This window comes from Ovis aries, chromosome 11, assembly GCF_016772045.2.
Source record: "Ovis aries strain OAR_USU_Benz2616 breed Rambouillet chromosome 11, ARS-UI_Ramb_v3.0, whole genome shotgun sequence".
Classification (NCBI taxonomy): domain Eukaryota; kingdom Metazoa; phylum Chordata; class Mammalia; order Artiodactyla; family Bovidae; genus Ovis; species Ovis aries.
Window position 1 is genome coordinate 46,140,873 of NC_056064.1, and position 25,965 is coordinate 46,166,837.

Below are 25,965 nucleotides of genomic sequence, written 5' to 3' on the forward strand. Positions count from 1 at the left end.
AGGGGCTTCCCACCTGGTGCAGTGTAAAGAATCTGCCTGCCAATGCAGGAGATTCAGGAGACATCAGTTTGATCCCTGGGTCTGGAAAATCTTTTGGAGGAGGAAATGGCAACCCACTTCAGTATTCTTGCATGGAAAATTGCTTGGACACAGGAGCCTGATGGGCTGTAGTCCATGGTTCACAAAGAGTCAGACACAGTTGGGCGACTGAGCTTGCTCTCAATGTCAAAAGATCAAGGTACCTACTAAGAAAGGGGAGTAGGCTGCATGATAAAAATTTCCCTTATGTCATGGTTTTGCTTAGTGCTAAATTTATCTAAAGATGTTGTAGACGCAATCCAGTCATTTTTCTATGTATCACCTAAGCAGCCCTTGCATAGCAGATTACTCTAAAAGAAAGGAATCATTTCTGCTAAAGAGTTTTTAGTTTTACATACAAGGAAGAATAAGGTGTTACTTCTAAAGTACTAAATTACAGCTCAGTTGATATGAGTTCTGGGTAGAACCAAGCCAATGAGGTATTGCCATAATGGTTCACAATTTATTCTCTGTGTTAGAATCTAGTATCTTAAAAAAAAAACAAACCCTAGTATCTTAAAAAAATTCCAAATATCAGCTCAGTCTCCAAAATAATTAAATCACAATTTTGGGGAATTGGACGCAGGCATCAGAATTTTTTGAAGCTCTCAGGTGATTCCATTGTGCAGACAAGTTTGGGATCTAGTTTATCTCAGAATCATTCTTGGTCTACAAGATCCCAGAGCACAAAATAAATTTAGGATTGTCCTTGAAATTGAGATCTTCTTTGGATTACTTAAAGCAAAGAATGAAATTTCCAAAAGCTCTTCTTTTTCAAATTCATTTCAGGGTTATTTTATTGATCTCACTATTATATAGTTTATGGAGTATTTATTTGTGTTACAAAAGTTCTTGACAGTTCAATAAGAAGAGGAGGGAAAGAGGCATAAACATAGAAAACCAAGAAATAAGAAAGCAGGGTGATTGCTAAAAAGTAGTTCAGAATCTAGCTTGGACTTTAAAGTACCATGTCTTATTGAAAGGAACCATTTCTTTGGAGAAATGTGTGATAGCAGGTCTGGGAAGGGAAGTGTACAGATGAGCTTGGAGCATCTTGTCTTCCAGAAATGAGGAAACTAAGACTGCTACCAGAGATGAATCAAGAGCCCACTTGAAAAGGCTCTCACCCCTTCCCAACACACATTAGAAAGTTAAAGCATCATAAGAATAAAATTTCAGGGAATTAAAGTGAATTTAATATATTTAAATTAGTGTGTTCACAATGATATAAAAATCATTTTGTCATTGTTAAAGATTCAGTTCAGTTCAGTTCAGTCACTCAGTCGTGTCCGACTCTTTGCGACTCCATGGACTGCAGCACGCCAGGCCTCCCTGTCCATCACCAACTCCCGGAGTTTACCCAAACTCATGTCCATTGAGTCGGTGATGCCATCCAACCATCTCATCCTCTGTTGTCCCCTTCTCCTCCTGCCCTCAACCTTTCCCAGCATCAGGGTCTTTTCCAATGAGTCAGTTTTTCTCATCAGGTGGCCAAGGTATTGGAGTTTCATCTTCAGCATCAGTCCTTCCAATGAACACTCAGGACTGATTTCGTTTAGGTTGGATCTCCTTGCAGTCCAAGGGACTCTCAAGAGTCTTCTCCACAGTTCAAAAGCATCAATTCTTCGGCGCTCAGCTTTCTTTATAGTCCAACTCTCACATTCATACATGACTACTGGAAAAACGATAACCTTGACTGGATGGACCTTTGTTGGCAAAGTAATGTCTCTGCTTTTTAATGTTGAAGGTTACAGGTCAGCAAAGTCACTGTTACGGAAAGTGATAAATAAGGGGAAAGCAATGAATGATCTTGCCTTTCTGAACTTTACCAAAGGGTAAGCAAATAGTACATGAGAGAAAGTTTCTGTTTATGGAAATATTTTAGCTAATGAGTGAAGAAGGAATGATACTAGATTTAGAATGTAGCCATTTTGTAGTCCCTGATGATTTACTGCAGATAGTTATTAATAAGTAGCTGCTAATATCACAAATAGAGAGTCACTTGGACATTATATGCTTCCTGATGGGAAAATACCATCACCTATATAACCCCTTCCAACTACCCTCTAAAAAAGTAGAGTGTTAATCACATCAAGTCTTTAAACTCCTACAATCTTGGCAATAAAATCAGCAAAATCTAGACTGTGAAAAATCTATAAGACAACTGGCAGTAATGATGATAATGATAATAAAAGACATGGGGGAAGAACCTATAGGTGGAAAAAGATCTAAAAGACATGTCAGCCAACTGTAATGTGGGGACCTTATTGAATCCCGATGTGAAGTGTTAAAAAATTTTGACACTTATGAGATAATTGGATATTTAAATACAGGTTCAGGTGTATTTGATGATATTAAGACATTATTGGGGATTTTTGGCTTCATAACTGTGTTTTAAATATGTTTTTAAACGTATTTAGCTAAAATATTTCCATAAACAGAAACTTTCTCTCATGTACTATTTGCTTACCCTTTGGTACAGTTCAGAAAGGCAAGATCATTCATTGCTTTCCCCTTATTTATCACTTTATCAACACCTTAGACTACGTGGTGTTGCAGAAACTGCAACCTCTTTCCCTCTCTTCTTTACTTATATTCAGACTTGCATTATGGCCTGTCTGCTCTCCTAGATTTCTTTCTTGTATTCCCTACACAGGCATTTCTCCTAATAAAATCCTGCTTGCATTATTAACTCTTTCTTGGTGTCTATTTCTTGGATTATTTGGACTAACACATGGAGTGACTTTAGACAATTACTTCCTCTTTGAATCTGTTACTTCATATGTAAAACAGTTAATAATACCTGTTACATGGATGCTATAAGAATGATTAACTATGATCATGCTTGAAAAGCTCTTAACCCCATGCCTACAAATATGATGCTTAAAAAATGCCACTTTTATTCCCTTTCCCATCTTCTTTTTTCCTTTGAAAAGTTCCTAGCAATGGGTTTAAATCACATTCACCTATGCCATGTGACCTGTAGCATTTGGGAACAAATGAAGTTTTAATGTAATAAAATTGTCTTAATTATAAATTAAATTAATTATAATTATTAATTATAAACTTAATTATAAAATTGTTTTAATTATAGTCCTTCCTTCTTCTCATTAACTGCTCCTCAATTAGGGGGAAGTCTTACTTTCCATACTCTCTGAAATCATTGATCTGTTTAATAATGTGAGTTGAAAGGGAAAAATAGCTTTGAGGGGAAATCTTATTAAGCTTTGTGTGCTAGCTTTATTACTTTCTTCAATTAAAAAAAATACATTTTTAAAAGAAAAAACACCTTGAAGAAATGTATATAAAAATCCTATGGATGAAACAATGTGATACTGGAATTTGTTTTAAAGTAGTAAGGAATGAGAGTAGGGATAAGAATATAGATGAAATAAGATTGTTCATTATTGAAGCTGGGTAGTGGGTCATTACTGAAACATGGGGAGATCATCACATTATTCTGTCTACTTTTGTCTGTGTTTGAAAATTTCCATAAATAAATGATGAAGAAGAGTCAAGAAAAAAAATCAATTCAGGAATTACTCCAATTTTCTGTGCAATTTAGGTATGAAACATCAATGTTCCTACTCGGAGAAGAAAGATCCTCTGATTTTTCAGAAGGAAAAAAAGGCAGGAGGAAGAAGAGTTTACAAGTACAATTGCGTACTAAAAGAACTGAGGTAAATAAAGATTTGCAAATATTTTTGCTTTGCTTTCAAGTATTTTATTGAGCCCTCAAATATTCCATTACATTTTAGTCCAAGTATTGAAATGTCATAATCTTAAAAATTTCTTCTTCTTCCAGCTCCTTTACCCTATTGCTCCTGCACCTTCCCCTCTTTCTTCTCTTCCTCCTTTAAAAATATCAATAGAACATGGAACCTTTTGAGAAGAATATTAATTTTCCCCCTTTATCCATCAGACCAGTATTTTTAATTATTATGCTCTCTGTTAATGTTTCTGCTGTTGTAGCAATGACTCTGGCATTCCTTGGCATTTGGCAGCATAAATTCAATCTTGGCCTTCATGTTGCTCTTCATATGGCCTTCTCCTCTGTGTCTATAGTTCAGACTTTTCTCTTATAAGTACATCATTGTATATTTCATCTTGAGGTCTTTAACTTGAGATTACACTGTAAAGACGATTTCTGCAAATAAGGTCACATTCGCATTTTCCAGGGATTAGGATATAGATATCTCTTGGTGGGGTTATGCAACTTACTACATTCACTGTATGATATATTTAAGTATATATTCCTTTGTTTCAATATTTGTTTGCTTCCTGAGGCTGAGAAAATTTGGAAAACTCAGCAGTGGCCATAGGAATTTGGTGATGGAGAGGGAGGCCTGGCATGCTGTGGTCTGTGGGGTCACGAAAAGTCGGACATGACGGAGCGACTGAACTGAACTGAACTGAGGCTGAGAACACGTGTCTTCAACTCTGGAAAATTCGAATCCATTATCTTTAGACTATTTTTCCCGCTCCAATCTCTTTATTTTGTTGTTCTGTATCTTCTATTAGATGTATGTTAGACCTTATCATTTTGTTTTCTGTGTTTTTTAACATTGCTTCATATTTTTGATCTTTTTCTATTTTGTTCTGAGTAATTTCTCCCATCTACTTTCTTGTTTACTTTTCTTTTTTCCAGCTGAATATAATCTGCAGTTTAACCTATCTATTGAAATTTTAATGTCTATACATTTTAGAAGTTTTATTTAGTTCTTAAAATTTGCCTTATATTATTTGCTTATGTCCCATAATTATTTCAGGATTGATATTTGGTAAATCTAGATATGAAGTCATTGGGGGATTGAAATCTTCTGTTTGTTGTTTTGTTTGATTCTCACTCATTAACTCATATTCCTGTCAGTCTTGTATGGTTTGAGAGTCCTCTCTGGATTCTGCATGGTCTTTAAAAGTCAGTGCTCTAGTGAATTCCTTGGAGGTCCAGTGGTTAGTAATTGGGTTTATACTGCAGTGGGCCCAAGATTCAAATCCTGATTGGGGGACTAAGATAGCAGCCAAAAAAAGCAAAAAAAGTCAAGGCTCTAGGTTCCTTCCATAAAGCCATGTGAAATTGAAGACACCTCGAATTCAGTTCTTATTTTCTAAAGTGACATTTTTCTATCTACCTAAGCTGTTTACCATTTTTGAACTAGTTTATACATGCAGTGTTATTTTTATCAGTGTTTATGGTAGTTTTCTTAACCATAAGAATAAAGCAAACTTACCTGTATTATTTAAATAACTGTGTTGATTCTTCACATTACTTTACTTATATAGTCAAAACTTGTATATGTAGCCTAGAGATTGATAGTCTTGTCTTCGCTATACCATAGGTTTGCCATCTTTTATAAAATACATTACTATAAATCGACACAGTATTAATTATGAGATGATGTTGCATACTTAAGAAAAATGTGGCTTTGCCAAAGAAAATGATGTAGTTTATTTAAAATTTTAGTATTATAAGCTGTCATTTAATTACAAAAAGTAATTTTATATTAGAAGTATAGTTAAGTGAGGAGCCTAGGTATGATGATTAATCTTTTAAGGGGTTTATTGTTCAAGAATGCCAGTTTACAAATGTGATCTGAGACACAGATATTCTTGTATTTGGCTCTAGGTTTCTCCTTTGTCTGTGAAAGAGAAGATGACTAGAAAAGAAAGCTCTTTATGCAAATTGCCAAGTCAGTACAGCATTCACAAGACTTTGTCACCTCTTGATAGATCTCCCTCAGTTATTCGGTATTTAAATCATCGTATTCTTTTTAAATGTTGGATTCAGATTTGGGATTTTTCTACAACATTCATTTCTCCCTTCTACAGAAAGTATGGCAAATAGTTTGTGCTAACTAAGACTGCTCTTAGGAAGGCTGGCATGGCACTAAGAGCCCTGCATATGGAATTGAAAGACTTAGAGTTGAGTCCTGATCGACCTCACATGCTGGTTTAAACTCATAGAATTCACTTTGTATTTCTGGGCCTCAGTTTCCACATCTGTGTAAGAATCTTGTACTAGATGGACTCTTAACATTTTTTCTAACACCAACATCCTGTGATTTCCACATTATGGAATCAGATGAATCATCTTTTTAAGATGTTTTTATCAACAGGTTATGGGATCTGAGATTCTTTGACTGTTTAAAGATATTCTTATATATCTTATAATGTTGTTAAATCCTGTCCGACTCTTTTGTAGCCCCATGGACTGTAGCCCACCAAGCTCCTCTGTCCTTGGAATTTTCTAGGCAAGAATACTGGATTGGTTTGCCATTTCCTTCTCCAGGAGATCTTCCCCACCCAGGGATTGAACTTGCATTTCCTGGGTCTCCTGCATTATAGGCAGATTCTTTACCTGCTGAGCCACCCAGGAAATCTTATAATAACTTTCTATAAATTTTGTTGTAAGTTGAATTAGGAATAGGAAAAAGTGGACCACAGCCAAGAGATATTATATATTGACCAGGGTAAATCTGTTCCATAGAGATATACCTAAAAGAAGTGAGAATTCTAGGGTGAATAATATGTAATAACTGATTATCACTTGGACAGTTTTTAAAGAAAGGTTCTTATGGAGTGTAAGAGACTGGAGAATTTCAGGCTAAATTTTAATGGCAAAATACTATATATCGCAAAGTGACATAAATGTTTTGTGGGTTTTTTGTTTTATTTTTGTTTTCTTGCTTTCTGATATGGCTGTTTCTTTGACAGGAAAGATGAAAGACTTTCTAACCTTTACCAGACACTGTATGATGAAGTACCTGAAGGACGCTTTTACTCAGAAGAATTAAGTGGTAATAATAGGTTTCAGAATTTCTTGAATAAATTTCCTGATTATGTGTTCTGTGTTCTCAAAGAGACAATCAAGTTTTTTCTTTCCAATTTTGATGGCTTTCTAAAGGGATGGGTTTTTTTGCTTGATAGTTTTTTTTTTTTTTTTTTTCTTTCAGTATTTTCAGTATATCATCACATTCTCTCCTGGTCTGAAAAGTTTCTGTTGAAAAATTTGCCAGTGGCCTTATGGGATTCTCTTGTCTCTTTTCTCTCCTTGCTTTCAAAGTTCTTTCTTTGTTCTTGCCTTTTGACAGTTTAATTATAAAGTGTCTTTGTGTAACCTTATTTGGGTTCAAACTATTTTGGGATCCTCTAGGCCTCTTCGATTTGATGTCCATTTATCTTCCTAAGTTTGGGATGTTTTCAGCCATTGTTGTTTTAAATATATTTTCTGTTTCTTTCTTTTTGTCTTCTCTTCCTGGAATTCCTGTAATGCAGATATTGTTTCTTCTGATTGTGTCCTATAAGTCCTATAGGATCTCTTTGCTCTTTTTTCCTTTTTTCGCCTGGGTAATTTTAAGTGTTCTTTCTTTTAGATTCTTTCTTGGTGTGGTTCAGTTTGTTTTTAAAGCTATTTAATTCTCCCATTCAGTTGGCTATATTTTTCAGTTCTAGGATTTCTTTTTCTTTTCTTTTTTAAAAATATTTTCTGTTTCTTTGTTGAGTGTCTTGTTTTTTGGCTGACAGTTAATAGATTTCCATTTGTTTAGGGCCAGTTATTGAAACTTTATTAGTTTTCTTTGGTAATGTCACATTTACATAATTATTCATTATCTTTGATTCCTTATGTTGGCATCTACATTTGAGTAAGTGACCTCCTTTTCCAGATATTACTGGTTTGCTTTAGCAGAGACAGTTTTTCACCAATCAGCTTAGTTTCTGTTTCTGGATGTGTTAACTGGCAATGTCCTTGGGAAGGTGGGTCTTGCTATCAGAGTCTATTTTGGGGCTAGGCCACTGCTCATGTTCTAAGGTTGGGGAGGGGATGCACTGGTTGAGAACAACTGGCTAGAACTTCTGGTTCATCCCCTAAATGAAGCTATAGGAAAGGTTCTGTGTTGCCTGGGTTCTCTGGTCATTCAAGACTGGGTACTCTGCTCAGTAGTAGGCAGGGCTATGAATTAACTTTTGAGCTTTGAAAGGCAGTAGAACTGGTCCCAAAGGAATGCACTTCTTGTTATTTGGAAATCTGAATCAGGCTAGACAGCACTGAGTTTCCTGGTTAGATGCCCCAGTTTTGCTCTGTAGACAGGGAAAACCCTGGGCTGGGCTATCTGTTCAACTGTTACTGTAAAGAGGGCTATAGGATGGGTTATACAGCTCCCCGTGTGCTCTGGTTAAGTCTCCTGGTTAGGCAGGTTAAAGGCTGTGTTGAGCAGTGTGTTGGGATTATGAATTAGTTTCCTTGCTGAGCAAGGCACCATACAGGCCCGAAGACCTGCAAGGTTAGTTTGGGTATCAATTTGGGCAGAAATATGCACCAAGTTCTCTGGTCTACTGACTTACCATCCTGTCTGCAGACAGGTAGGGCCAGCAGTGGGATTCTCTCAAGTGCCATTGTATACAGATTCTCAGGAGTTATGTATGGTTAGGTTTCTTGGTCAAATTGGACTGGAGCCTTTATTCAGTTTTCGATGGGGTTATAAATTACTTATTTGCCTGGTTGCGACTGAAGGATAGGTCCCCAGGGCTGGCAAAGCTCTTTGTTTGGGAATCCAATCAGACAGATCTCTGCACCAAACTCCCTGGACAGACAAGGCCACCATCTTGGCTTTAGAGATGCAGAGTTGCTGGTTGGGTTTTCTGATCAAATGCCAAAGTAATAGAGGCTTCAGGGTGGGCTACTGAGATTCCCAGGAGCTCTGTTTAGGATTCCTAGTTAATAGGATTGGAGTTTATATTCAGCAGAACAGGCTCCAAGGCTGATAAGACTCTTGTTTGGGGAGTTAATCAGGTAGATCTGTACACCCTGGCTAGCTGCAGTTGCTGGCTTGTTTCTGCAAACAGACAGACCCACTATCCAGGCTACCTGCTCAAGTACTGCTGGGCCAAGTCATTTCCCAGGTGTTCAGGCCAGGCTTCTTGGTCAGGCGGGGCCAGAAGCTCCATTCAGCAGTGCACTGGGCTGTGAATTACTTCCTCTCTCTGGGTAAGCAGGAGAACCAGCTCCAAGGCTGGAAAGGCTTTTTGTTTGTGGTCTTGACTCAAGCAGACCTGTGTCCCAAGTTCCCTGGCTAAAGTAGGGCACTGACTTTTTCTGTGGATGACCAGTTCTGCTTTCCAGACTCTCCATTTGAGGATTGCTGGGCTGCATAGCTTCCTGGGTGTTTTGGCCAGGCTTTCTGGTCAGGCAGAACCAAGAGATGGAGATGTGAATTAGCTCCCTTGTCTAGATGGAGTATTAGAACTGACCCCAAGTAGCTTTCCAGGTATTCTGGTCAGTCTTTCTTGAAAGGCAGGGCCACATATCTTTAGTGTCTTTAAAGACATCTTTAGTGTCCAAGTGGTTGATTAATGTAATACTCATACAATACTTTTTAAAACTAATTATTTTACTTCAATTTCTCTCACCAACCCTGATGTACACAATTTGATCATTTTATAATGTTGAAACCTTAGACTTTAATGTCTTGTTCTCTGTTCACAGTCTCTTATACTTGTAGTTCTTTTTATTTTGCAATTTTATTTCATAGACTACCTCATTTGGTGCCCCTGTGAATATATGATTTCCAACCTGAGCTGCCTTTAGCACCAGTTGGTATTCCCTTTTGTTTTGATCATATCCCTCTCCTGTTTCTTCCTATACTTATTTCACATCTTCATTGCTCTCTTCAAATCTTCAATCCTATCACATAGTCCTTCAGTTCTTAAGAGGTGACATTGCTTTTTCATAGAGAGTTAATAAAGACTGTTTGGGAGAATCTTCCTGAACTCCTTGACTATAAACAAAATCTGTATTGTCTCATTGAGAAAGAGTCGCTTTCACAAGACCAATCCTTTCACTTCTCTTTTTTTCAATTTTATTTTCTTCTGCTTCCTTAGAGATTATGCTCTGTTAGCTTTATACTCTTTCAGAGAAGCTTATTGAAAGAGCTGTATTCGTTAATTACTATTTATTTCCTGTTGTTGTTCAGTTGCCCAGTTGTGTCTGACTCTTTGCAACCTCATGGACTGTAGCACGCCAGGCCTCCCTGTCCTTCACCATCTCCCGAAGTTTGCCCAAGTTCATGTCCATGGCATTGGTTATTACTTCATCCAGGCTGAAGTAATGGAACTGGATGCCATGATGTTAGTTTTTTTTAATATTTAGTTTTAAACCAACTCTTTCACTCTCCTCCTTCACCCTCATCAAAAGGCTCTTTAGTTCTTCTTCATTTTCTGCCATTTAGTGGTATCGTCTGCATATCTGAAGTTGTTGATGTTTCTCCTGCCTATCTTGATTACAGCTTGTAACTCATCCAGCCCAGCATTTCTCATGATGTACTTAGCTTATAGTTAAATAAACATCAGACAACCCTGTCATAGTCCTTTCTCAGTTTGGAACCAGTTTGTTGTTCCATGTCCATTTCTGACTGTTGCTTCTTGACCAGCATACAGATTTCTCAGGAGACAGATAAGATGGTCTGGTATTCCCATCTCTTTAAGAGCTTTCCATAGTTTGTTATGATCCACATAATCAAAGACTTTAGCACTATCAGTGAAACAGAGGTAAATATTTTTCTGGAATTCCCTTGCTTTCTCTATGTTGCAGCAAATGTTGGCCATTTGCTCTCTGGTTCCTCTGCCTTTTCTAAACTCAGCTTGGACATCTGGAAGTTCTTGGTTCAAATAAGGCTGAAGCCTAGCATGCAAGATTTTAAGCATGATGTTACTAACACAGGAGATGAGTGCAAATGTCCAAAGGTTTGAACATTCTTTAGTACTGCTTTAGTATTAACTTCCTACTTCACTGAAATCTGGTTTCCACCTCCAATACTTTAGTGAAACTTCTACTAGTAAAGTCATTAGTGTCTTTTAAAAAGTCTTTTTCTGGGATTTATCACTGTTATCTGTTGCCTCTTTTTCTGAAAACAAGGTGAATTCAACCCAGTTTAGTTCAGTAGACATTTTTTGAGAATCTGTTCTGAAGTAGATTCTGGGACTTGAAGAATGAAAAACCTTGCCCTCTATTAGCTGACTGTTTAACTGAAGGATACTTACTGACATCTAAGTAGTCAGAATACCAAGAGATTTGACTGACAACACGCACAAGTTATAAGGAAGCAGAGAAAGGTTTAACATGTCCAGGAAAAGTTGTGGAAGCCTTTGCTTATGTGAGCCTTGCATGAGTTTTCTAATAGTTTCTGAGAATTCTTTAGAAACTCATAGGTTTAGAGGTTACTGGCTCCAGACATACCTAAATAAGTGACAAGACTGATGTTAAAGCAAAGAGTTGGAACACAAAGATTTGCTCCTCTTTTTTCTTTAGTGATTGTCCCCCACCTGCCCCTCAGCCCCGACCCCGGAAAGGATGGGAGAATAAATGATTATTCCCTTGAATTAATTAACTGTTTTGTTATGTGTATTTAGGACTTCAGAAAGCCTGTAAAATTTTTAGTAAAATTCGAGGTGGTAAGATTTATGTGAATGATCTGCCAATGATCCGTCGCATCTTGAAGATCTCTATAAGTGACACAGAAATGCGAAAGGCACTGAAGACTGTTGATATTGATGGTAAGTTTTTAATGTGTTCATTAATAGTTTAGGGGGTGTACAGTCATGGACATAAGTTATATGTTGTTTTTGATTCAGTCACTCAGTCATGTCCAACTCTCTGCAACCCTGTAGACTGCAGCGCACCAGGCTTCCCTGTCTTTCACCATATCCCCGAGTTTGCTCAAACTCATGTCCGTTGAGTCAGTGATGCCATCCAACCATCTCGTCCTATATCATCCCTTTCTCCTGCTTTCAATCTTTCTCGGCCTTAGGGTCTTTTCTAATGAGCTGGCTCTTCGTATCAGGTGGCCAAAGTATTGGAGCTTCAGCATCAGTCCTTCAAGGAATATTCAGGACTGATTTCCTTTAGGATTGACTGGTTTGATCTCTTTGTAGTCCAAGGGACTCTCAAGAGTCTTTTCCAGCACCACAGTTCAAAGGCATAAATTCTTCGGTGTTCAGCCTTCTTCTCAACTCTCACATCCATGCATGACTATTGGAAAAACCATAGCTTTGACTATAGGGGCCTTTGTCAGCAACGTAATGTCCCTGCTTTTTAATACACTGTCTAGGTTTGCCATGGTCAGATTAATTACAAATGATAGAAAAGTTAAACTTTAAAATGTTATAAAAAACATCTGTGCACATTTACAATAATGATATTAAAAAACTGGGCCTCTGATACACATGACTGGATTGATTGATTACTAGGTTGGGTTATGACATGCTGTCATCAACGTTTGATATTTTTAGACTTTTAATTTTTGCTAATTGCCTTAGTAAGAAATGGCATGGGATAGGGAAAGTTTCTTAAGGCAAAAAGTGTTTGAGATTAATATATTTGATATATTTAATTATATTAAAATTCATTGCCTGGGTTGGGAAGATCCCCTGGAGTAGGGCATGGCAACTCACTCCAATATTCTTGTTTGGAGAATCCCGTGGACAGAGGAGCCTGGTAGGCTACATACAGTCCATTGGGTCGCAAAGAGTTGAGATATGACTGAAGCAACTTAGCATGCATATTTAAAAAGTGAAAGTGAAAAGACAGGTTACAAACTTGGAGATATTTGCAATTCACAAAATTGACAAATGATTAGTTTACAAAATGTGTAAAGAATTCATACAAATCGATAACAAATAATGAAATAGAAAAGAGAACAAAACACATGGACAAGTATTTCACATAAAATACAACACATATAGTCAATAATTATATACAAATAGGTTCAACATCACTCTTGTTCAAGGACATAAAAATAAAACCCTAATAAATAACACTTTAAGTAGCTAGAGAAATTGGACATGACTGGACTATTGAACAACAACAGAAACCTAGAAAAATATATATTTTTGCACTCAATGTTTGATATTTGAATCAAAGAAGTAGATAATAGAGAACACATTACATTTACAGAGCATTCAAAGCTTGTTATTAATTAAGGGAGCCACAGGTCATAATATCCATCATCAAAAAGTGCATAAACAATAAACACTGGATAAGATGTGGAAAAAGGGAACCCTCCTATACCATTGATGGAAATGTAAATTGGTACAACCACTATGGAGAACAGTATGGAGGTTCCTTAAAAACTGAAAATAGAACTACCACATGACTTGTGTATAGACTATGGTATTCTAATGTCAGTTGATTCTAGCCACATTTTTAGTTTGTATTTTTATCTTATATGCTCAGTGAATCTGCTGATAAATTTGCTAATGGAGTTTTTTTCTTTCTTTTTCTGAATCATTTCTTATAGTTAATGGAATGCTGGATTTTTCAGATTTCCTTAAGGCTGTGAATGATGTCTGTTATTTGGTCTCTCAGGATCCAGGTAAAAAGATTTTCTTCAGAATTATAGAAGAAAATTATTTTTGATGGTAACTGATTTTAGGGTGGGGTGGTTATACAAATTTATGTTTTCTCAGAATTTCTTAACTCCTTTTTGCCCTAGTAGTCCAGGTTGAGAAAAATTAGACATGGGCTGTTCTATAATAGGCACTAAAAAACCTGGATCACTGCCATGGTATCCTAATTTTCTGTCCCCAGTCTCCACTTTTTCCTGTACACAACTACGAGACCAATTTTCTTAAAACACAATTTTTGTCATGTCAATATCTCAAAAACTTAGCTGCTCTTCTTAGGCCAAACTCTTATGCTTCTGGTCCTCACTTCTTCATAATTTTGCTTGCTGTTCTTCCTTTCTCCGTAAATCTTTCCCAGGCAAGAGCCCCATGCTCCAGTTCAGTTCAGTCACTTAGTCATGTCCAACTCTTTGTGACCCCATGGACTTCAGGCTTCCCTGTCCATCATCATCTCCCGGGGCTTACTCAAACTCATGTCCATGGAGTCGATGATGCCATCCCACAGTCTCATTCTCTGTTGTCCCCTTCTCCTCCTGCCTTCAATGTTTCCCATCATCAGGGTCTTTTCTTATGAACCAGCTCTTCACATCAGGTGGCCAAAGTTTTGGAATTCAGCTTCAGCATCAGTCCTTCCAATGAACATTCAGGGCTGATTTCCTTTACGATGGACTGGTTGGATCTCCTTGCAGTCCAGGGGACTCTCAAGAGTCTTCTCCAACACCACAGTTCAAAAGCATCAATTTTTCGGCACTCAGCTTTCTTCACAGTCCAACTCTCACATCCATACATGACTTACTGGAAAAACCATAGCTTTGACTAGACGGACGTTTGTTGGCAAAGTAATGTCTCTGCTTTTGAATATGCTGTCTAGGTTGGCCATAGCTTTTCTTCCCAGGAGCAAGCGTCTTTTAATTTAATGGCTGCAGTCACCATCTGCAGTAATTTTGGAGCTCAAGAAAATAGTCTTGAGAATGTTTCCATTGTTTCCCCATCTATTTCCCATGAAGTGATGGGACCAGATGCCATGATCTTAGTTTTCTGAATGTTGAGCTTTAAGCCAACTTTTTCACTCTCCTTTTCACTTTCATCAAGAGGCTCTTTAGTTCTTCTTCACTTTCTGCCATAAGGGTGGTGTTATCTGCATGTCTGAGGTTATTGATATTTCCTGGCAATCTTGATTCCAGCTTGTGCTTCATCCAGCCTGGTATTTCACATGATGTATTCTGCATATAAGTTAAATAAGCAGGGTGACAATATACAGCCTTGACATACTCCTTTCCCGATTTAGAACCAGTCTGTTGTTCCATGTCCAGTTCTAATTGTTGCTTCCTGACCTGCATACTGATTTCTCAGGAGGCAGGTCAGGTGGTCTGTATTCCCATCTCTTTCAGAATTTCCCAATTGATTGTGATCCACACAGTCAAAGGCTTTGGCATAGTCAATGAAGCAGAAGTAGATGTTTTTCTGGAATTCTCTTGCTTTTTTGATGATCCAACAGATGTTGGCAATTTGATCTCTGGTTCCTCTACCTTTTCTCAATCCAGCTTGAACATCTGGAAGTTCATGGTTCATATACTGTGAACCTCCTGGCTTGGAGGATTTTGAGAATTACTTTACTAGCATGTGAGATGAGTGCAATTGTGCAGTAGTTTGAACATTTGGCATTGCCTTTCTTTGGGGTTGGAATGAAAACTGACCTTTTCCAGTCCTGTGGCCATTGCTGAGTTTTCCAAATGTGCTGACATATTGTGTACAACACTTTAATAGCATCATGTTTTAGAATTTGAAATAGCTTAGCTTAGCTGGAATTGCATCACCTCCACTAGCTTTGTTCGTTGTGATGCTTCCTAAGGCCCACTTGACTTCACATTCCAGAATGTCTGGCTCTAGGTGAGTGATCACACCATTGTGACTATCTGGGTCATGAAGACCTTTTTTGTACAGTTCTGTGCATTCTTGCCACCTCTTCTTAATATCTTCTGCTTTTGTTAGGTCCCTACCATTTCTGTCCTTTACTGAGCCCATCTTTGCATGAAATATTCCCTTGGTATCTGTAATGTTCTTGAAGCGCTCTCTAGTCTTTCCCATTCTATTGTTTTCCTCTATTTCTTTGCATTGACCACTGTGGAAGGCTTTCTATCTCTCGCTATTCTTTGGAACTCTGCATTCAAATGGGTATATCTTTCCTTTTCTCCTTTGCCTTTAGCTTCTATTCTTTTCTCAGTCATTTGTAAGGCCTCCTCAGACAAGCATTTTGCCTTTTTTCCCCATGCTCCAGTTAGTCATAAATCTCCATACCTGCCAATTGCATTCTTACTTCATGCCTTAGTTCATTTTTTTCCCTTCTGTTGAAGACTCATATCTGTTTTCTTGTCTACCCTTGACAGTTCTTTTCCCATTGCCTGGAATCTGCATGAGTTTCTACCTCAAGTTTTCAAATTACTGAATTGTCTCTTAATAGCTTTTAGCTTGCACTGCATATAAATGGTAAAGAAAATAGTTGAAAGGACTATTCATGTTAATGATAGAAATAGTGCTTCCAAAGGTCTGCAATCTCTAGTGTTTGTGATCTAATTTTAGCAGTCCTTTTGTTTTTCCCTTAGTCAAGATCAAGTTTCTGTGCTTATAGAAGATTACATACATTGGGATTATATATATTTATTGTCAGCCAACCTGTATTTTCTTAGAATCAAGGATACATGAATGTGATAGTCAATATTCCTGAGTAAGCAAACAAGAGACAAGAAAAACTCTTCAAAGTTTACTGATTCATTAATGTAATAAATGTTATTAAATGCCTACCATATGAAGCTGTGATTAATATAGACATGGTGCTTGGTTTGCTTTTCCTTTTTTAATTCCTTACTTCCTACTTGGCATTTTGATTAATTCCTGTGGCGTTGGGATTCTCTTTTATCTCCTTGGTTTTTGACTTACAGCCTTTTCCTGACCATAGATTTATATGTTTGTTTGGACTTCCTAAGGCCTACTTGTTGTTCTACAGTTAAGAATAGCTGATTTGCTCCCTTATATTCCTTGTTTTTCAATTCCTGGTTTCCTATTTTGACCTTATTTCTGTTTATTGCCACATGTTCTGAGACTAATCAGGAGGTCCCAGGCTTCTTTTTTTCCTTTTAAATAAACACACAGAATTCTTGAATGTTATTTTTATAAAATATCCAATAAATATTTAAGTGTATAAAGATGTGAAACACTCTTTAATTCCTCCTATAATTTAATGTTGACCTTAGAATCCATTTTGTATTCAATTATGAATATATATATATGTATTTTGTAAGATGAGATAAGTTACCAATTTTAGGCAGAGGGTTGATTGAACCCAGGTCTCCCACATTACAGGTGGATTCTTTACCAGCTGAGCCGCAAGGGAAGCCCTTTGATCTCACAGAAGCTAGTAAAAAGATGAAGCATACAGTTAGGAATCGAGAGACCCTCTAAAAAAGGGAAAAATCGAAATAATCTACTTTAAGAGAAAAGAGTCATGCTATATACATTGTTTTCTAGTCTGATTTTTAAAAAATAAGTAATATATCTTGAAAAGTTTTCCATGTTAATAGATACAGGTCAGCCTTTTATTTTTTTATTGACTTAAAAATAAATTTATTTATTTTAGCCTTTCATTTTCAAATAGCTACATGGTATCTGAAAATGTAGATATACTGTAATTTAACCCCATAATGTTGAATATTTAATTGGTTGATAGTATATTCAAAAGCAGAGACATTACTTTGCCGACTAAGGTCCATCTAGTCAAGGCTCTGGTTTTTCCTGTAGTCATGTGTGGATGTGAGAGTTGGACTGTGAAGAAGGCTGAGCACTGAAGAATTGATGCTTTTGAACTGTGGTGTTGGAGAAGACTCTTGAGAGTCCCTTGGACTGCAAGGAGATCCAACCAGTCCATTCTGAAGGAGATCAGTCCTGGGATTTCTTTGGAAGGAATGATGGTAAAGCTGAAACTCCAGTACTCTGGCCACCTCATGCAAAGAGTTGACTCATTGGAAAAGACTCTGATGCTGGTCTTAGGGGGAATGCTTTCAGTTTTTCACCACTGAGAATAATGTTTGCTGTAGGCTTATCATATATGGCCTTTACTATTTTGAGGTAGGTTCCTTCTATGCCCATTTTTTGAGGAGTTTTAATCATAAATGGGTGCTGAATTTTGTCAAAGGCTTTTTCTGCACCTGTTGAGATTATCATACATAGTTTTTATCTTTCAATTTGTTAATATGGTATATCACTTGATTGATTTGCATATATTGAAGAATCTTTGCATCCCTTGAAGAAACCCAATTTGATGATGGTGTATGAGTTTTATGATGTGTAACTGAATTCTGTTTGCTAGAATTTTGTTGAGGATTTTTGCATCTATGTTCATCAGTGATATTGGCCTGTAGTTTTCTTTTTGTGTGTTGTCTTTGTCTGGTTTTGGTATCAGGGTGATGGTAGCCTCGTAGAATGAGTTTGGAAGTATTCCTTCCTCTGAAATTTTCTGAAAGAATTTTAGAAGGATAAGCATTAGCTCTTCTCTAAATGTTTGATAGAATTCTCCTGTGAAGCCATTTGGTCCTGGGCTTTTGTGTTTTGGAAGATTTTTGATCCCAGCTTCAATTTCAGTGCTTGTAATTGTGTTGTTCATAATTTCTTTTTCTTCCTGGTTCAGTCTTGGAAGATTGAACTTTTCTAAGAACCTGTCCATTTTTCCAGGTTATCTATTTTATTGCATATGGTTGTTCATAATAGTCTCTTATAATCCTTTTTATTTCTGCACTGGCTGTTGTAACTTCTCCTTTTTCATTTCTAACTTTGTTGATTTGATTCTTCTTTCTTTCTTTCGTGATGAGTCTGACTAAAGGTTTGTCAGTTTTATCTTCTCAAAGAACCAGCTTTTAGTTTTATTAATCTGTACTATTGTTTCTTTGATTTCTTTTTCATTTATTTCTGCTTGGATCATTATGATTTCTTTTCTTCTACTAATTATGTTTTCTTTTTTGTTCTTCTTTTTCCACTTGATTTAGGTGTAAAGTTAGGTTGTCTATTCAATGTTTTTCTTGTTTCTTGAGATAGGATTGTGTTGCTATAAACTTCCCTCTTAGAACTGCTTTTGAGTTGTGTTTTCATTGTCATTTGTTTCTAGAAATTTTTGATTTCCCTTTTGATTTCTTCAGTAAACTGTTGGTTATTTAGAAACGTGTTATTTAATCTCCATGTGTTTGTGTTTCTTATACTTTTTTTCTTGTAATTAATATCCAATCTCATAGCATTGTGGTCAGAGGAGATGCTTGATACAATTTCAGTTTTCTTAAATTTACTGAGGTTTGATTTATGACTCAAGATGTGGTCTATCCTGGAGAATGTTCCATGTGCATTTGAGAAGAAAGTGTATTCTTCTGTATTTGGATGGAATGTCTTGAAGATATCAATGAGCTCCATCTCATCTAATGTATCATTTAAGACTTGTGTTTCCTTATTAATTTTCTGTTTTGATGATCTGTCCATTGGTGTGAGTGAGGTGTTTAAATCTCCTACTATTATTGTGTTACTGTCAGTTTCTCCTTTTATGTCTGTTAGTGTTTGTCTTATGTATTGAGGTGCTCATATGTTGGGTGCATAGATATTTACAATTGTTATGTCTTCCTCCTGGATTGATCCCTTGATCATTATGTAGTGTCCTTCCTTATCTCTTGTAATCTTCTTTATTTTAAGGTGTATTTTTTTCCTGATATGAGGATTGCTACTCCAGCTTTCTTTTGCTTCCCATTTGCATGGAATATATTTTTCCATCCTCTCACTTTCAGTGTATATGTGTCTTTAGGTCTGAAGTGGGTTTCTTATAGACAGCATAGATATGGGTCTTACTTTTGTATGTGAGGGCTTCCCTGGTGGCTCAGAGGTTAAAGCATCTTCCTGCAATGCAGGAGACCTGGGTTCTATCCCTGGGTCAGGAAGATCCCCTGGAGAAGGAAATGGCAACCCACTCCAGTATTCTTGCCTGGAGAATCCCATAGACAGAGGAGCCTGGTGGGCTACAGTCCACGGGTTGCAAAGAGTCGGACACGACTGAGTGAGCGACTTAACTATTATTGTGTTACTGTCAGTTTCTCCTTTTATGTCTGTTAGTGTTTGTCTTATGTATTGAGGTGCTTCTATGTTGGGTGCATAGATATTTACAATTGTTATGTCTTCCTCCTGGATTGATCCCTTGATCATTATGTAGTGTCCTTCCTTATCTCTTGTAATCTTCTTTATTTTAAGGTATATTTTTTTCTGATATGAGGATTGCTACTCCAGCTTTCTTTTGCTTCTCATTTGCATGGAATATATTTTTCCATCCTCTCACTTTCAGTCTGTATGTGTCTTTAGGTCTGAAGTGGGTTTCTTGTAGACAGCATAGATATGGGTCTTATTTTTGTATACTTTTAGCCAGTCTGTGTCTTTTGGTTGGAGCATTTAATCCATTTACATTTAAAGTAATTATTGATATATATGTTCCTATTGCCATTTTCTTAATTATTTGAAATTGATTTTGTAGATCTTCCCCCCCTTTGACTATAGAAGTCCCTTTAACATTTGTTGTAAAGCCAGTTTGGTGGTACTGAATTCTTTAAACTTTTGCTTGTCTGAAAAACTTTTTATTTCTCCATCAATTTTGAATGAGATCCTTGCTGGGTACAGTAATCTTGGTTGTAGATTTTTCCCTTTCAGTACTTTAATATATCCTGCTATTCCCTTCTGGCCTGCAGAGTTTCTGCTGAAAGATCAGCTGTTAAGTGTATGGGGTTTCCCTTTTATGTTGCTTGTTGCTACTCCCTTGCTGCTTTTAATATTCTTTCTTTGTGTTTATTTTTTGTTAGTTTGATTAGTATGTGTCTTGGTGTGTTTTTCCTTGGGTTTATTCTGTATGGGACTCTTTGTGCTTCTTGGACTTCACTGACTATTTCCTTTTCCATGTTGGATAAGTTTTCAACTATAATATCAATCAAAAATTTTCTCATACCCTTTCTTTTTCTCTTCTTCTGGGACCTCTATAATTTGAATGTTGGTGCGTTTGATATGGTCCCAGAGGTCTCTGAGACTGTCCTTGGCTCTTTTCATTCTTTTACTTTATTCTGCTCTTCAGAAGTTATTTCCACTATTTTATCTTCCAGCTCACTGATTTGTTCTGCTTCAGATATTCTATTGATTCCTTTCAGAGTATTTTTAATTTCAGTAATTGTGTTGTTTGTCTCTATATGTTTATTGTTTAATTCTTCTAGATCTTTGTTAATTGATTCTTACAATTTCTCCATTTTGTTTTCAAGGTTTTTGAACATCTTTACTATCATTATTCTGAATTCTTTCTCAGGTAGTTTGCCTATTTCCTCCTCATTTATTTGGAGTTCAGTGCTTCTAGTTTGTTCTTTTATTTGTGCCATATTTCTCTGCCTTTTCATTATTATTATTATTTTTTAGGGTATTGTGTTTGAGGTCTCCTTTCTCATGCTTCAAGGGAAGTTGAATTTTTTCCTTGAAGAAGATTGAATTCCTTCTTCCTTTTGGTTTCTGCACTCCTAAGATCGGTCCTGTGGTTTGTGTGAGCTTGTATAGGGTGAGATTTATGCTGAGTTTTTGTTTGTTTGTTTGTTTTTCCTCTGATGGGCAAGGCTAAGTGAGGTGGTAATCCTGTCTGCTGATGATTGGGTCTGTATTTTTGTTTAAATGAGGTGTCCTGCACAGGGTGCTACTGGTGGTTGGGTGATGCCAGGTCTTGTATTCCAGTGGTTTCCTTTGTGTGAGTTCTCACTATTTGATACTCCCTAGGGTTAGTTCTCAGGTAGTCTAGGTCTTGGAGTCAGTGCTCCTACTCAAAAGGCCCAGGGCTTGATCTGTGGTCAGGAATGAAGATTCCACAAGTGGTTTGTTATGGCATTAGGTGAGATTAAAGCAAATATCCAAAAATAAGAAACCAAAGATGAACCCCAGACAAATATCAGTTACAAAATCAGGCAAATAATAACTAAAATAATGGAATATACACATATACATATACACCCATGAGAAAAGTGAAAACAGTCCAACAAAAATAAAGTACAGTAGACTGATCTGGTGAACAAAGGAAATAAAAATTATATTTACCAGTTAACAAAACTAACTTAAATACAGATTGGAAAACAAAACTAAAACAAGGTGCCAAGTGGAGAATAAAGCAATGAAAACAAAACGAACAAATATGTTGGGAGAAAAGGAAAGAAATAAAAGAAAGAAATAATAGATATACAAAGTTAAATAGAGGTAGATGAAGATTTATGTACATTAAAGATTAACTGCAAGGGGAAAAACAGTAGGAACGGCAAACAAAGAAGTAAATGTAGAAAAATATAATAGGTTTTTAAAAATTAAAATAAGAAAGAAAAGGATAAAAACAGAAGAAGAAAGAAAAAAGAAAAATGCCACAAAACTGCAAAAGCCCAATGTATTAAGCAGAAGTTTATAACAACAATAGAAAGTGTGACTGAAAATACACATATATACACCCATAAGCAAAATCAAAACAGTCCAACAAAAATACAGTACAGTAGATTGACCTGGCAAACAAAGGAAAACAAAAATTGTATCTATCAGAACGAAACTAATTAAAGCACAAACTGGAAAACAAAACTAAAGCAAGGTGCCAATTGGGGAATAAAGCAATGAAAATAAAACTAACAAATATGTTGAGAGGGAAGGAGAGAAAGAAAAGAAAGAATAGATATACAAAGTTAAGTAGAGGTAGATGAAGAAGATTTATATACGTTAAAGATTAACTACAAGGGGAAAAACAGTAGGAAAAGCAAACAAGGAATATATGTAGAAAAAAATAATAATAGGTTAAAAAATTAAAAATTAAAATTAAAAAAGAGAAAACAAAAAAAAAAGGAGGAAAACTCCACAGAACTGCAAAAGCCCTATGTAGAGGCAGAGGTTTATGACAACAATAAAAAATGAGACTGAGAAAAAAAAAGCTCAAAAGCTTAATTGGATTTCTTAGTGCCAATAAAGCCAACAACTACAACAGAGGAAGGAAAAAAGGAAAACAACAACAACAACACAAAATCCACAAGTATCTACAGAAAAAGTAAAAATAAGAATAATAAATGTTTTTCTTGAGCCACTGCTGTCAAGAGTCCTTTCCCTTGCTGGGAGTCACAGTCTACCTTACCTCCCTAGGATGCCCTCCAACACTGCTGATTTCTGGACCTGCATTTGGAGCCCCTCAGATTCTAATCTGGTCCTCGTCCTGTGTGTTCTTGCCTCCAATGTCCACAGCTATCAGAACTAGTACATTTTTTTAAAAAATGGGAGCTCTCAATGCTCTTTTATATAGTCCATTGACACAGAGTCTGCTTAGTTGATCTTTTAGATTTAATCTGCAGCTTGTACAGATGTTGGGAAGGTTTGGGGTCTTATTCCTTAGCCACACTGCCCATGGGTTGCAATTGTGGTTTTATTTCCACCTCTACATGTGGGTCATCTACTGGGGTTTAGCTGCTGAGGCTAAACCCTGGAGGGCTAGCCCTGGAGGGCTAGCCCTGGAGGGCTTGGGTTTCCCCCCGTGAGGGCCAGGTGTGGAGGTGGTGCAACTGCTTGGGTCACAGGAATTCTGGCAGCACTAGGTACTCAGGGGGGTTGGTGGCTAGGGCAGCAGGAAATATAGTGCTCTAGAAGGGTATGGCAACCAGTATTGGCCAATATGCTGCAGTATTCTTGCCTGGAGAACCCCCTCTCTGATAGAGAAGCCTGACAGGCCACAGTCTACAGGGTCGCAAACAGTCAGACATGACCGAAGCGACCCTGTGTGCAATAGATGCAAGACTTTTTTTTTGCCCATGGTAGCTCTGCCCCAGTGAGACTTGAGTGTGAAGGTGGTGCAGCTGCTTGGCTTGTGGGGACCCTGGCAGCACCAAGTGTGCAGGGACACAGACTGCCTCTGCCGCAGGAGTTACAGCCCTATCAGAGTCTTTTTTTTTTTCCAAGCCGCTTGTAGCTGTCAGTCAGAAGGCCTTTTTGGCCAGTCTTTCTCTGTAGCTCCGCCTGTTCAGGCACTTAGAGGGCTCCCTTGCCTGGGGTCCTTCTCTGTTTGGCGTGTCAGGCAAATAGAGATGCCCCCCTGCCTGGGGTCCTACTCTGTAGATAGGTGCATCAGGCACTCAAAGGGGCACCCTGGGTGGGGTCCTACTCTGTAGTTCAGTGCATCAGGCATTTGATGGGTCAGCCTCTCTATTGTTCAGCTGCCAATGCTGGCCTGTGGGGAGAGAGAGGCTATGGTGATGGCTCCACCCTACATGTGACTCAGCAGTGTCGCAGTTGCTTCCATGGTTGCCTCGCTTTCCTTCACTGGCATTTCCCACCACGATCTCCCTCGCATCCCCTCAATCTATCTCTCTGAAGTCAATAGCAGCCCTCACCCTGGGATTGCTCCACAATCCCTAAACTCCAGCTCCCAGCTGCTGCGCCTTCCAGGAGACCAGTGTTCCTGCCCGATGTGTGTATCGCTGTGGCAAGGACCGTCTGATTCTCATTCCAATTAGGCTGCCACCAATCAGCTGTTTCACTCTGAGCCTTAAATATTTCTTCTCTGACTCAGACAGTTGCCCCATTGTGGGGATCAGACCCCTGCTTCAGTTCCCCCACCTGCTGAAGGCAGGTCTGGTCCTGCTACCACTCCTGTTTTTCTCCCTAGATCCTTCATCCTATTGAGTTTTGCATGGTTCTATATATTCTTTTCCACAGGTCAGGTACTCCTGTCTGTTCTCAGCTGGAGTTCTGCATGCACTTCTGTGTCTGAAGGTGTATTCCTGATGTATCCTTGGAGAGAGGTGTACTCCATGGTCCACCTACTCCTCTGCCATCTTGTTCTCTTTCCTCTGCTGTTTTTGCTCACTTCACTAATAACTGCTAGCTGAATGAATAGTGCTCAGTTCTTGCTCTTCTACTGTGCTTATCTAAGGACTTGTAGGTCATTATGTTTACTATATGCTGAATTCCAAGGAAATCTAGTCTGACTACAAAGTGATTTGCCCTCTGGAATTATTTGAATTGTGCTTCCTTATCAACGTAAATTAAGGGATATAGTGGTCTAAGTGACACTTAAATATCTTAAATGTAGTATTTTGATACAGATAGCTGTTTAGGATCAATGCAGGGAAAAAGAAGAAAACAACAGAATGGGAAAGACTAGAGATCTCTTCAAGAAAATTAGAGATACCAAGGGAACATTGCATGCAAAGATGGGCTCGATAAAGGACAGATATGGTATGGACCTAACAGAAGCAGAAGATATTAAGAAGAGGTGGCAAGAATACACAGAAGAACTGTACGAAAAAGATCTTCATGACCCAGATAATCACGATGGTGTGATCACTCATGTAAAGCCAGACATCCTGGAATGTGAAGTCAAGTGGGCCTTAAGAAGCACTATACGAACAAAGCTAGTGGAGGTGATGGAATTCCAGTTGAGCTCTTTCAAATCCTGAAAGATGATGCTGTGAAAGTGCTGCACTCAATATGTCAGCAAATGTGGAAAACTCAGCAGTGGCCACAGGACTGGAAAAGGTCAGTTTTCATTCCAATCCCAAAGGAAGACAATGCCAAAGAATGCTCAAACTACCTCACAATTGCACTCATCTCACATGCTAGTAAAGTAATGCTCAAAATTCTCCAAGCCAGGCTTCAGCAATATGTGAACTGTAAGCTTGCAAGCTGGTTTTAGAAAAGGCAAAGGAACCAGAGGTCAAATTGCCAACATCCTCTGGATCATTGAAAAAGCAAGAGAGTTCCAGAAAACCATCTACTTCTGCTTTATTGACTATGCCAAAGCCTTTGACTGTGTGGATCACAATCAACTCTGGAAGATTATGAAAAGAGATGGGAATACTAGACCACCTGACCTTCCTCTTGAGAAATCTATATGCAGGTCAGGAAGCAACAGTTAGAACTGGACATGGAACAACAGACTGATTCCAAATAGGAAAAGGTGTACATCAAGGCTGTATATTGTCACCCTGCTTATTTAACTTATATGCAGAATACATCATGAGAAATGCTGGGCTGGAAGAAACACAAGCTGGAATTAAGATTGCCGGGAGAAACATCAGTAACCTCAGATATGCAGATGACACCACCCTTATGGCAGAAAGTGAAGAGGAGCTAAAAAGCCTCTTGATGAAAGTGGAAGAGGAGAGTGAAAAAGTTGGCTTAAAGCTCAACATTCAGAAAACTAAGATCATGGCATCTGGTCCCATCACTTCATGGCAAATAGATGGGGAAACGGTAGAAACAGTGTCAGGCTTTATTTTTCTGGGCTCCAAAATCACTGCAGATGGTGATTGCAACCATGAAATTAAAAGACACTTACTCCTTGGAAGGAAAGTTATGACCAACCTTGATAGCATATTGAAAAGGAGAGACATTACTTTGCCATCAAAGGTCCGTCTAGTCAAGGCTATGGTTTCT

General features: G+C 37.7%; 1 protein-coding gene across 1 annotated transcript in view; it reads left to right on the plus strand.

Annotated features, from left to right (window-relative positions):
* Nucleotides 1-25,965, plus strand: part of EFCAB13 (EF-hand calcium binding domain 13) — a 315,250-nt gene that overhangs the window by 18,004 nt on the left and 271,281 nt on the right. The window contains exons 4-8 of the mRNA XM_060395750.1: nt 3,644-3,758; nt 5,705-5,826; nt 6,793-6,875; nt 11,485-11,628; nt 13,371-13,445. Coding sequence (XP_060251733.1) covers nt 3,644-3,758; nt 5,705-5,826; nt 6,793-6,875; nt 11,485-11,628; nt 13,371-13,445 — 539 coding nt within the window. The remainder of the gene's footprint in view (nt 1-3,643; nt 3,759-5,704; nt 5,827-6,792; nt 6,876-11,484; nt 11,629-13,370; nt 13,446-25,965) is intronic.